The sequence below is a fragment of the Rhinolophus hipposideros genome, assembly GCF_964194185.1.
Source record: "Rhinolophus hipposideros genome assembly, chromosome: 1".
In the NCBI taxonomy this organism is placed as follows: Eukaryota; Metazoa; Chordata; class Mammalia; order Chiroptera; family Rhinolophidae; genus Rhinolophus; species Rhinolophus hipposideros.
In genome coordinates, this window is record NC_138047.1 from 35,281,945 (window position 1) to 35,295,808 (window position 13,864).

The 13,864-nt window shown below is 42.4% G+C and overlaps 1 protein-coding gene across 2 annotated transcripts in view; it reads left to right on the plus strand.

Annotated features, from left to right (window-relative positions):
• The window catches only part of BEND4 (BEN domain containing 4), a 30,218-nt gene extending 17,811 nt beyond the window's left edge, over positions 1-12,407 (plus strand). Inside the window, exons 3-5 of one of the 2 annotated variants that reach the window (XM_081057009.1) lie at positions 866-957; positions 7,725-7,894; positions 11,562-12,407. In XM_081057009.1, the coding sequence (XP_080913135.1) occupies positions 866-957; positions 7,725-7,894; positions 11,562-11,571 (272 nt within the window). In that variant the 3' untranslated portion in view covers positions 11,572-12,407. Of the gene's footprint in view, positions 1-865; positions 958-7,724; positions 7,966-11,561 lie in introns of both variants that reach the window. The other variant, XM_081057008.1, reaches the window with a different exon arrangement.
• The last annotated feature ends 1,457 nt before the right edge of the window (positions 12,408-13,864 follow it).

A 13,864-nucleotide genomic window follows, 5' to 3' on the forward strand; every position in this document is an offset into this window, starting at 1 on the left:
GCTCAGGTTAAATATTATTTTCTTTAATTGACAAAAACATCTTAAGAAAACATAGCTAAGACAGATAGTGGCATCAATTTGTATAAATTAGGTTACTAACTAAGCTACTAAGACATTTAAAAATAATTAGTTAATACTCCTGAAAGGACTCTAATATAAATCTTTTTAAGATGTAGGAATTATTCGTACAATGGCACAAAAAGTGTCAGGCTGTGTGTTGAACGACCAGCTGTTCAGTTTTATTGTAATTCATGATTCTATAAGACTAAGCCTCAAAAAAATAGTGCCACAATTAATGAAATGCATAATAACCAACTCTGAATTGGACCAAATAAATTGAGTTTCTTAAAAGGAGAGAGAATGGGACACTTCCAGTAAGAACTGTGTGGTCAAGTATATTCCTTTTGGGAAACAGGACTAAATTGCATGGCATTCTGGCTTCCTAAAGAACTAAACATAAATCTGTCATTAAAAATGAGTATTTATTATTGATTAAAAACTAGTCAAACATTAGTTTTCATTTTAAAAACTATCATTGGTTACTATGGTTACAACTTGAGTCAGAGAAGACAAGACATGTCTCTTCTGTGAGTCTGTGAGTTGCTTATTGATCACTATTGTTGACCCACATCCATCCCAGAGTAAGTTTGACTTGAAAGTTCTCCCCAAAACATAGCATCTGTTCTGTATTGGCAAACTGAAATAACTGTGGATGTCAAACGCAAGAAGACTATTTCCTTTAGCAAGTAAGTCTTGTTTTTAGAAATTGCAGCAAAAAATCTTTTTAGACTTTATACTAAAGTTCTTTTTTTTCTTCTTGTGACAGAAGAGCTCACGTGTAATCGTTGCAATTTCTCCCCCCCAGTGCCCTGCCAGACTGTGTTAGATTACCTGAAGACAGTGCTGCAGCATCACAACCAACTCATGACCCCACAGCCAGCTGACCAGCCATCCGAGGTAGGTCTCTACTATAAAAAGATAGATATTCCATGTGGAATTTCCTGCAGATGAAGCATCTTAATGGCTTACCCATATATACTGGAATAGATTGGCTAGCAAAATAACCTTTTTGACTCTGTGAGGTTTTGGGGTCTATTACCTGTGAGAGATAGACTGTGCCAAAAGATGGTGCATGTATTTAACTCACAAAGATTCTACTGTGTACTCTAAGGGGAATAAAAGAGAAATAGCAGTGAAAATAGTGTGGGCAATTTTTCCACCATTCTTTTGGCACAGAGGGGTCTTTAAATGGGAGCCACCCATCTGTCCTTCATTCAGGCAGAGCCAGTGTTCCAGAATGCCTTTCTCTGAGGCATCTCCCACGCTGAGTGAGATTCTCAATTGTGTAGACAGGTGTTTTCCATGCATTAGGGCCCCTGAACACGAGCATTTTCTGTCTCTGGACCTCAGTGGAAGAAACCTTACACCCGTCTCTTCCAACAGGTAGACGTGGTCTGTTTTGATGGTAATGGTATATCTGCTATAACATGGTACGGTTTTACAGGATTTTCAAGGCTCAGTTTTGAGTGTATGTTATTTTCTTCTTACCATGTTTCCCCGAAAATAAGACCTAACTGGAAAAGAAGCTCTAACATGATTTTTCAGGATGCTCGTAATATTTTAAAAAACCTCTTTTTTAAAAAAACATATTTTATACTTTTTTCTTTTATTGGGGAATATTGGGGAACAGTGTTTTTCCAGGGCCCATCAGCTCCAAGTAGTCTTCCTTCAATCTAGTTGTGGAGGGCGCAGCTCACTGGTCCATGTGGGAATCCAACTGGCAACCCTATTGAGAGCTCACGCTCTAACCAAGTGAGCCATCCGGCCGCCCCAAGGATGCTCGTAATATAAAATAATCCCTACGGTATTTCCCTGAAATTAAGACCGGATCTTGTATTAATTTTTGCTCCAAAAGACGCATTAGGGCTTATTTTATTTTACGAGCATCCTGAAAAATCATGCTAGTGCTTATTTTCCAGTTAGGTCTTATTTTCAGGGAAACACAGTAGGGACTTTAGAACCTAAATCCAGTGGAAGAAGCAACTGCACTTTACCTTACTGGGGTTATAAATGTCTAGGATTGATAATAATAGATAATGCTGTATTTAAATAGTTAAATTTTCTTTGTTTAGAAAGGTGACTTATGCTAATAATGGTAGGAAATTGACCCTCTGTCATCTTATGGTCATATATCCATTGGCATTCCCTGTGTCTAGTTAAAATCATCAAAGTTCCATCCCTGTGCTTACCATTTGGTAGATCCAACTACACACTTGTTCCCACCTGACCCCATGCCTCTCTGCTGAAGAAATACAAAAACACATGACTTTCCAGTTCCCTGCACATGAAAAAGCTGGAGGCAGTCCACTGCAGATTTAGACTCTCTCATCTTCGGGGAGGCCTGAGACTTATTTGGAAGCTGCTCCCTTTCCCTGTAATTTAGAGGAGGGATTTCAGCATCTGCCCCTTTCCTCCAGCCCCAGCCTATCCCAAAGTCCTAGCAGCCTCCCTCTCTTGAATTCAGCAAAAAAGTTAGAGATACCACATTGAATTCAATCTGCTGAGGTCCGCCACACTATTTCAGCCTTTGCATACCCTACAGCCCCATGGGAAGCAGTGCCACTCCCGCTGGGCCAGTGCCAGCTAGTCCATAGCTGTCCTTTCACCTAGCACTGCCCTTCCCCTTCTAGGACTTTGGGTATCAGTTATTCCTCATCTTGTGCACTGATTTCTCTCCTGTTAATGGGTCATTTCTCCTGAGTGCCAAATATACTCAAGTCTTCCCATCCTGAAAAGAAGCCTCCCTTTGATTCTCCCTCGCTCCCTCTCTCAATTATTATCTTTTCTTTCTCCTTCTATTACCCAAAGCATCCTCTGTCAGCACATTTCCTGCTACACCACAGTACATCACGCTGCCTGAAGGTTAGGCCCAGATCTCATCCCCATTGGCATCCCCATTGCCTGTCATTGAAGGCACTTGCTGAATGGTGACCCCGTTTGTTTTTAAGTGATTAAATACTTGAAAGACTAGTCTGTATCTGTTGTCTCCACCCTCTTAGTTTCTGTTTGCTCCTCCACCCCTGTAATCCAGCTCCACCTCCCCTACTTGTCAGAATGCTCTGTAAGCGGACTCTGCTGGCTTTCCCAGCTGTCAGCCCAGGGGCCGTTTTGCCAGCCCTCACTCTCCTCCATGTTCTACCTTTCTCTTGCCCTTAGTGTCAGGACTCTCTGCTGTGTCAGGACTCTGCTGGTTCCCTATCTTTTTCTTACCAGGATGCTTTAAGAAGTTTTCCACCTACTGTTCTCCACAGTTTTATACTTCATCCCCTTCTCTTGCTCTCCACTGCCTTTCTCTGGTCAGTTCCATTCTTTCTGAACGTCAAGTACATGTAGGTTAACAAGCCCCCAAACTAGATCTAGACCACCAGTCCCCAGGGCTCAATGCTAGTGTGTCCAACTGCCTGGCCAGCTGTGGAAAGTCCGTGCACCCCTGAACTCACGACACCTCCTCTTAATACCCATTTGTACTCCTCTCTTTTCTGCAATAAAAGCAGCACCAAGCCCAGGCAGAAACTTCTGAGGTATCACTGACTCCTTCCGCTTCCTCATTTCTGACATCCACTTATTTTACAGACCTGTTGAATAGTTTCTCCTCTCTCTAGTTCACTCTCTTTTCACCTGGACTATTGCACCAGATTCTCTTCTCCATTCTCCCCACTGAAGTTATTTTTTAAAATACGGATCCAAAATAAATGTCACATGATTAAAATCCTTTGCTCCTTAGAATAGGGTCTACAATTTCTTAACTTCACTTTTCTATTGTGCAGAAAGCACACTTCCTCCAAGAAGCTCTCCCTGATTGCCATACCCACTCTCTGCTCACAGAGCATGTTCTTCATAAGATTCAAAACTTACTTAAAAATCAATGTATACCTGTATCTTCATTTGGTTAGGAGTATGTGAAGGCATAAAAAGAACACTGTTCATCTTAGTTTTTTCAAAATTGACTCAATAAGTCAGAGTTTAATAATCTATTGGTGGCTAATTGAAGATCAGAATTCTATAAAAACAGAACTAGGGGAACTACCTCCATTTTTTCTGGATAGGGTTATTACCCTGTAATTACCCATCATCCTCATTATTACTATATTAGTTTTATTGTCATATCAGGCATTTGAGCATTTTCTCATTAGTATTATCACATTTGGGGGGGGTTAGATTTTTATTGGAGAAGGGGAACAGGACTTTATTGGGGAACAGTGTGTACTTCCAGGACTTTTTCCAAGTCAAGTTGTTGTCCTTTCAGTCTTAGTTGTGGAGGGCACAGCTCAGCTCCAGGTCCAGTTGCTATTGCTATTTGCAGGGCGGCACAGCCCACCATCCCTTGCGGGAGTCAAACCGGCAACCCCGTGGTCGAGAGCCTGCGCTCCAACCAACTGAGCCATCCGGGAGGCAGCTCAGCTCAAGGTGCCGTGTTCAATCTCAGTTGCAGGGGGCAGAGCCCACCATCCCCCGCAGGACTCGAGGAGTCGAACCGACAACCCCATGGTTGAGAGCCCACTGGCCCATGTGGGAATAGAACCGGCAGCCTTTCGTTAGGAGCATGGAGCTCTAAATCTCATCCTCAACAGAGAACATTTTGAGTTATTTTGAGCTGTGAATTACTTTCATTTTTTTCTTTTTTGGGGGGAAAAAATACCTCCAAATGGTGTTTCCACATTGTATGAGAGCTACATTTTATGGAGCTACATTTTAGAAAATCCTGTAGAGCTCTTTTGTCTGAGTAGCGGTTTTTTTTTTTTTTGTTTTTTTGTTGTTGTTTTTTTCAGGGTTTGAGAAAGCTCCTTGGATGGTCAGCTCCCTCATCTGAGTCAGTCTATTTCCCCCATCTTGAAATAGACTGAACTCTGGTTTGAGGGATGAACTCTGAATCTGGAGACAGGGTTTCTAGCTCTGCCTTTTGACTTGTGAGAACTTGCGAAAGGACTTAAAACTTGTACAGCGCTAATTAGGTAAAAGAATTAAAAACTAGCTGCACAGTCTCTTTTCTAAGGCTGACAAGTGTACATACAGGGGCCATAACTGGGAGGATGATTTTAAATCAAGGATAGTGGAAGTCCTCTGTCTTCAGTAGCCCTTTATAATGGCTCTCCTTAAAGTTCTTTAAATTTGCCAATTTATATTCATGAGAAGCTCTTCAAATGTCCCAGTACCACAACGGTTTAAACACACACACACACAAACAACTCTTGGTTGTAGCACCATTGTTGAGTGTCTGCTTTGTGCCAGTCACATGGTGTTTACGGCATCAGTCATTTGACAGATGTGTATTGCACCTGCTATGTGTCAGGCTGTTTTCAGTCCTGGGAGTAGGACATTGAATAAAGCAGATGATAATCCCAGTCCTTACGGGATTATGTTCAGGTGGGGAGATTGGTGGACTCCTCACCGCAGACCTACAAACTGGAATTAGTAAGGTTCTTCCACAGAAATATTTTGACACAGTTCACCGTCGGAGGCAACCAGCCCTGGATCCCACCATGCCCCAGCCCCCACCGGCCGCCCTGAGGGCCGAGGACTCAACTAATGAGAACCCGTGCAACCCCTTCCCACCTTGTGCACGGCAACCAGTGGAATTCTGTCCCTTGCTCTCTTCCTCCTCCTTCTCCCAGCCAAACCCTCTGTTCCTTATCTTTGTGAAGGGCGCCACCATTTCACCTGGGAATCATCTTGACTCCTCAGTCTCCCACAAACACCCCGACTCACTGAATTGTTTGCCTGACCCCTTGATTCCATATCTTATGCTCGCTTCTCCATCTGCTGGGTCACACGCGAGTCATCCCTCCATCTCTTACTTCCGGCCACTGCCTGCGTTGAGGGACCCTGTCAGACATCTGGGCTCCTGCTGATCATTTGATTATCTATAGTACACAGAGATGGTTTGTGCTCGCAATACTTGTATCTTAAACCCATGATAATTTAGTTCTTTCCATTTACAAACAGGGAACTTGAGTCCAACAAGTTGAAGTAATAACTTGCTCAAGAAACACAATGTGGAATCTAAAGAACTGAATAAATGAGCAAACTAAACAGAAATAGTCTCAGAGATACAGAGAAAAAGTGAGGGTTGCTCGATGGGAGGAGGATGGGATGAGGGAGAAGGTGAGGGGATTAGAAAGCACAAATTGGTAACCACAAGATTGCCACAGGGATACAAAAGACAGTTTGGGGAATGTAATCAATAATGTTGTAAAAATTTTGTAGGGTGTCAGACACTTGTCTTATTAGGGAGACCACCTCAGGATGATGTAGATGCCTGATCACTGCACTGTACACCTGAAGCTGAAGCTGAACAATAATGAATGTTAACTACAATTTAATACATGTATAGTCACAGGATATGAAGCACATTGTAGGGAATAGAGTCAATGGAATTGTCACAGCTATATACAGTGTCAGAGGGGTAATCGATTGGGGGAGGGAGGTTATCACTTTGTGAGGGGTGAAATGTCTAACTATTACATTGTTTTGTACACCTGAAACTAATTTTAAAAGAAAGAAAGAAACACAACAAATAAGACTCAGAACCAAGATTCAGTTCAAACCCAAGCTGACTCTAAATTCAGTCACAAACCATACACCGTTAAAAGGCCTTTCTTAAAGGGTATAATTCGGTGACAGAGCCAGAGCCAAATCTGGCTGCCTCCTTCCTGTTGGCTCCTGTGCCATTTACCCTTCTCAGTGTTTAACTGAACAGAACACTTTGAAATAAAACCCTTTCAGACCCAAATTTATAACGTGTAGTAAATTTGCAGACTTGTAAAAACTGAATGTGTTTTCCTTTATTTTGTACCCCTTAATTACTGGGGAAGGAGTACATTAAAACAGAGATCATGGGTTAATTAATTTGTCCTGGACTGTAGAATTTTATGGACAACCAGAACTAAAGTAATGGTTATACAGGTGCCATTGACTAAACACAACTTATAAATGTTACAGAAATTCCCATAATTAGTCCCACTGCAGCTATTGAGCCAGGGAATTTTATAGCAGACATAAATTATGAAGGTGAAAAGGTAAGAAAAATTTTCAGTTGACATAGTGGCATTTGAAGAAGCTGTAATTTGAAGAAACCTGTTTTGCATTATTATCATTAATGATTTTTTTTCAGTTTTCGCAATTCTCCCTTTTTTAAATTTACTTTTTAATGTTGTTTCCACTGTAATGTGAGCAATGGCTATCGGACGTTAGGTCCGTAAACACAAATCATACCTTAAGGAAAACAGACCACCAGCGCCATTTCTCAGAGTACTTAACTGCCAACCAAAGGGTGCAGAGACCTGTTTGATCACACTCTTCAAAGTCATTTCTGCATATTTTAATAGATTGAAAAAGAAAGTTCCGGGTTATATTTAAATATTGTTCCCTGTCATTGGATCTTGACACCTTTTAACCTACCTGTTAAAATGCAAGTTATAAATAGCACCTCTTTCAAAGGTGTTCATTATACCTCATTGGCTCTTGTTACAGAAAATGCAAATGTAATTTGAACCGGGCCCATTCCGAGTGTGAGCAATTACTTGTGCTCTTCAATCCCTGGTTTATTGTCAGCATTAGCCACTTGGTTAGAAAGCATGTTTGCCTTTGAAATGGAGATGGCCTCGGCGGCTGGCTGGCTGGCTGGCTGGCTAAGTAGGTAATGAGAAAATATTTCACTTTTCCAGGGAAGCAAGCAGCTGTTGAACAACTATCCTGTCTACATAACGAGCAAACAGTGGGACGAGGCTGTAAACTCTTCAAAGAAAGATGGGCGACGGCTCCTTCGATACCTCATCAGATTTGTTTTCACAACCGATGAGCTTAAGTACTCATGCGGCCTTGGGAAAAGGAAAAGGTCAGTGCAGTCAGGAGAGACAGGTCCTGAAAGACGCCCTCTGGATCCAGTTAAAGTAACATGCCTCCGAGGTACTGCATCCTTCCGCTCAGTGTCACCATCTGTGATCTCATTTCACCGCATTGGCTGTGGCTCCCCCGTGCAAGTGTTCAGCCTTTACTGTATTTGGGGTTTTTGTCCACTGAGACCGTGTAGGGTTCAGGTGGCCCATCTATTTGGGATCATGAAGTTCTTCAGAAAAATCTCCCTTTGCTTTTTAGCCTTGGTGTTGTCACTGAATGGCACACATAAGCATTGCATAGCATCTCATGTTTCACGCTTCAAACCCAGATTTTCTTTGCTGCCAGAGAAGGCTACCTCCAGCAAAACTGGAGCGTTGGGAAATGCACAGAGGAAGGGAAGATGTCGTATGTTTTTCAAATTAGTAAAATGATACAGCCCATTTCCACGTGCAGCCTGTGGCCCACCCCTTCCCCCATTTCACCTAGCTGCCTTCTGAGGAGTACTTGCCCCTAATTCCTTAAATTTCTCTAGAGTTAATTTTTCCTTAGTGTCTGGAGTAGTCTTTGCCCAGTCAACCTTCCTTCAATTTTTTTTTTTTAAAAAGGGCTTTTGTATGAAAAATACTGCTTAGATAATACCATTTCATCAGTATTAACAGCTGATTATGTTGCAGCTGATCCACTTGGTATACGAGGCAGAGGGTGTGGGGGGAGAATCAAGAGGTCCACAGTTGATTCAATAGGTGCAGGTAAAGACAGACAAACAAGTAGACACATTACAGCGCCAACACACACCGCTTACACTTGAAAAATTCATGTCAAAAAGCTCAAATATTAACCTATATAGTTCGGTAGTAATTTTATTGGTTGGAAAGACCTAATAATGATTTGCTCTGGACAGGGATGAAAATATTTCCTGGCAAGGAAGTCACTGAGAAACATGATCACTGATCAGGCCTTGGTTGTGGGACAGGACACTCACTCCTACACTCCCCCGGGCTACCCAAGATACATACGTAGTATTTGTTAGCAGCCGAGACTCCCAGGCCCACTCTGAGCTGATTCAGCAGGTCTGGGGCAGGGACAGGGAGACGTGCATTGCTGCACCTCACAACCACCCCAGGTGCCCCTGACGCAGGTGGCCCATAGGAAAACCACCTGGAACAAAACACCAGTACTAACTAGTCCCAGGGGCTCCAGAACACCCCCTGTTGGCCAGTCCGAAAATTTTCACTTACTCAGAATGACTGGGTGTGATAGAAAATTCCAGGATCTGTCTGAGTCACTTAGTCATAGTGTTCCTTATTTTCCAACATCATCAGAAGAGGCAGTGGTGAGTTTGGGGAATCCCCTGAAAGGACGCTCAGGATGTGCGCTGGAAGTTGCCCTCAGGCTTGTAAGGGAATCAGGATGATGGGCCTCAGTGGTATCCCTTTCCGGAAATTTTTACTAAACATTTCACATGTTACGTAGCAAGTCGGTAAAACTCAGGGATTAACATACATCCCAGAGCAGCAGTGCTGCCGCCCTGAAAATGCTTCCAGACCCCCTGCCACTGATGCAGTCCAGGCTGCCTCACCAGGATCTGCTTTCTCCAGCTCATGCCTCTCTGGGTTCCACCCAACCCTTGGGTGAAGACTACATAGGCAAGAAACGGTGATTGTCTGTGTCCAGGGGAGCTGGTTAGAGCGTTTGCATGTCTGTCCCAAAGGTTGAAATCCTGGGACCTACATGGGATTCCCTTCCTAAAGGTTTAAGCCTGGCAACTCCTGGGTTAGACGTCCTCATTGTGGTGAGCAAGATTACAGCGCCCAGGGAAGCCTCAGACCATGGGACACCATAGTGGTGGAAAGCAGGGGGCTTCTGGGAAGGAAATCAAATCTGAAAGTGGTTTAACCTTAGAGGGAAGAAGGCCTGTGAAGATGCTTCATATCTGTGTAACAGAAAGAGCTCTGCTTTGGGCTTTTAATAGTCTGCCACGGTGTTAAGGACCTTCCTGTCACTGCACTGGGCACTGCTGAGGCGGCGGGGGTGGGAGGTGTCACAGAGCCGCACATTCTCAGAGTGGCATGGCTGCAGTGTCCTCATCCATTAGCTTTTATTTCCTCTCGCTGATCCTGTGAGTCTTTCCTTTCCTTGTGTTCATATGAGAGTTGGGGATCTGAACAGAGATAGGGGAACTTCTTAAACAGTCACTGAATACTTAGTGAATACAGTAGGAACTGGAAGAGGACAGAAGAGGAATAGAAACTAGAATCCCTGGCTTCTGTAGCTCACAGTCTGGCTGGAGATGATTGGAGGACAACTGAATAGCTGCAACCACAGGGAGAAGAACAGAAAGTGGACTAAATTTTTGAGCCATTGAGGTCCCAGAATATCTCTTTTCTCTCTGCCCAGCATCATAATGACCATGACCAAGGTTTGAGGATTATCCTTCCTTGTTTCCCAGGCCTGCACCCCAGAATAAGCCATCTGGTTCCTGGAAATTTTGCAGGTTGAGGAGGTGACAAACAATTCTTTCCCCCAAGGAAGGCCGCTAGAGCGGGGACTGAGGTGAGGCGAGTGAGTCTCTCACGACAGGCACGAAATGGAAAGGGGTGCCAACTAACTCCGTGCATCTCTGCTGAGCTAGATTCTCCTGAGATGGGGACAGTTCGGTTCCTGAGATTTTTCTGGTCCAGGTACTTAAAAGCATTAGGTTCTCATAAGGGTAGGTAGAGGCAGAATTTTACAAGAAGTTTCAGACAAATCCAGTCCTGTCATCAGAACTATTAATGATTGTCTCGGACAGGGAGCGCTGCTAGAGAGGAAATGGTGTGTAAATGGCAGTCATCCTGAACTTGCTGTCAGCTATGCACAAAAAATGCTGTTTGACTTAGAACGTTTCCCAAAACGCTCACTTTATTTTACAACTCTTCATATGAAAATAGCTACATAGCAATTATGTATGTGCCCTAACCCCCTAAGAAAACAGAGAAAGGGAAAATATGGGCTCAATCCAAAGGAGGCCCAGTTTGTTTCATTGGAGTCTTAGTTATTTTTTGTATATTCACTCTTCCAGGTATGCTAATTGCTTCCCGGTGAAATTAAATATGTAGAGGAAATCTCATTTTAAAAATATTTGTCAGTGCATGTATAGACACCAGAAATAGAGATATAAGTGTAGCCTAGCATATAACATTTTAAGAATGTGGAAATCTCTTCTGAACTAAACTTTAGGAAGTTGCTTACTCATTGAGAGTTTATTTTATTGCCCTTCACCTACCAGCCAGTAGCTGGTTGAAGACTACCTTGCTAATGACATTTGCTCTGATTCTGGAGACGATTAACATTCTAAAAATGGGAGGCAGTAACAACAGAGGTTTTGAAATGTACTCTGTAACTTTCACCAAGCATGGCGCCTACCATGTCTTACAAATCAAGTGTACCTTTCGTTTCAGTAGCAAATGTTGCTCTCACTTGCGTGACTTTTACTTTTGCACGTGAGTAGAAAATGTATATGGAGTAAGTTGGGTCTAATGAGTGACATCATCATGGCATTGCATTGGATTTCCCATAAAGCTTTTTTTACAGAGCTTCTGTTCAAGTTTAAGCAGCCTCTCCTACCCCTTTCTGCAAAAACCAGCTGTTTTTTCTCTCTTTTTTTATTGTGTGTATTCCCACAGAATTCATTAGGATGCACTGTACCTCCAACCCTGACTGGTGGATGCCCTCAGAGGAACAAATCAACAAGGTGTTCAGCGATGCCGTGGGCCATGCCCGGCAGGGGCGAGCCGTGGGAACTTTCCTGCACAATGGCGGTTCATTTTATGAAGGGATCGATCACCAGGCTTCCCAGGATGAAGTCTTCAGTAAGAATTCCCAGGATGGGTCTGGGGAGTAGTGGACAGAATCTTTCCACTGTAGCAGCCGGTCCTCTCAAGAGTTCCAATTGTGAATGTCCTGTTAACATCATTTTAGAGTCCAAAGCATGTCATTCTGTCAGACTTTACACATCGTAAACCTTAACCTACTACCACAGTTCCCAAATAGAAATCCATTTCAGGGCTGTTTGGGGCATCTATGAAGCCTACAACAGATTTTCAGAATATTATAAAAAGAAAAAACTACGATTGACTTTAAATGATTACTAGCTAAACAGTGAAGGTGAAGAAAATATATAGGTGAGCTGGTCACCTGTCTGAAATCTTCAAGTAAGCTAGTCTGCTTCCTGAGCAGAGCTGGTCCCCACAGAAGATGGGGTTAGTGTTCCTGGCCATGGCAAAGGTGGAGACACGGAATTATTTAAAGGGACAAGGAACAAGCGTTCTCTTAATTCAAATAAGTTGTCTTTATGTTTTCCAAAGACTTGAATTCATACTTCTCAGCAAAGACATAGGATAGGTGACATCATACAAGTATACTGTGTATCCGTTGACAGAGCCTATTATTATATAGAAACTAGGGAATAGAGGCCAGCTCTAGACAGTAATTAATTAGAAGTCACCTGTTTTTCTCAGTTATTTTTTACCAAAAAAAAAAAAATCCTACCTTGTTGATCAGGAAGGTGCACTGTGTGATCTGTGGAGTTTACAAACAGTAATAGGTTTCCTTATGTCCGTCAAGAAACATCCAAAGATCCAAAACCATTTTCAAATGCTTGATTTTCTAGATTCTCAGATCCACAATTCCCACAACCTTCAATCAGACTTTGTTGACACAGTGCCAAAGTGATGGGTTGAACAATGAGAATTTCAGTTCGTTTTTTGGTGCACTGAAGACCAAACAAGCGGTGTGACTGATGGAATTCACTGAATTGGCCAGATGTTCTGGCAGTGGGTACACATAGCTTCAAGGCCATTTTGACAACTATGCAATGGGCTTGTCTGTTTCTCTGAAATTTCTCTGAAATTTGAGGGCCTTCCTGTGCTGAGTTGATTTTTAGAATTTGCATAAACCATATGTTTCTCGTCACTGATGAAAATGTTTCCTCCCAACTGTTGTGTGCCTCCTTCCCCCTACGTTCCCCTGAACTGCAAACTCTGGCTAAGTTCACACTGGACCACTCCTTACCCACTTTCCCAGCTTTAATGAGAGTTTCATATGTGAAATCAGTAGTGTCTTTGGAAACAGTTCTTATCAACAAATGCTGTAGCGATGCTAGAATCTACTTCTGAGGGCTTCTGGTTTGGATGTCAGGAGAAGCGTCATTTATGAGACCAGTCCAGATTACTACATTCTTTGGAAGCAAAGGGCTCCGTGGGAAGCATTTATTGAAGGCTATAATGTCATCTGTAGACGTGACTAAGGATTTTGGAAATTGGTTGGAAATTCATTTAAAGTTTATGAGCATCCATTTATAAGGAAGGTTTTTTCTGCCATTTTTAATTACCCTTTACATTCAATAATTAGCACCAATTATATGTACACCCCTAGAAATAGGTCCTTCTTTAGTTTTTGTAATGATTATTAGTTTCAACCATTGAAAAATTTAATGTTTATAGAGATGGTCATTTGTCAGGTCTGCTAATTGGTGTTGGGAGAACAAATATTTCAATCCTGTTTTGGGCAAGTTAGCTAAAATTCGGAGGTAAAAGAAATAAAGGCAAATGTTGTTTATGGGATATTGCTTACAGGTATGTGATGTTGCGTATGGGAACTGGGCAACTAATCTTTGGCTAGCCGTGGAAGAGAAAAGCTATTTCTTGTAAAGTTTAGAGGTCTAGGAAGTCAATATCTAACAAGGTTCTTGGAGACGTTAAATCTTGGCCAGAAGAAAAATACTATAATCTCATCTATCATCATCTTTTTTTTTTTTTTTTTTTTTGCATTGGACTTCAGTTATCCTTACTGCCGACTGAGCACGTATCCTTTTTTGATCAATAGCAGCAGTATTTGACCACTGCTTTAAAAAGCAAAAAACTTGCAACTCAAAACATTTTCCTGGAAGCTTGATAATACCACACATCTTCACATGTAAGCATCACCG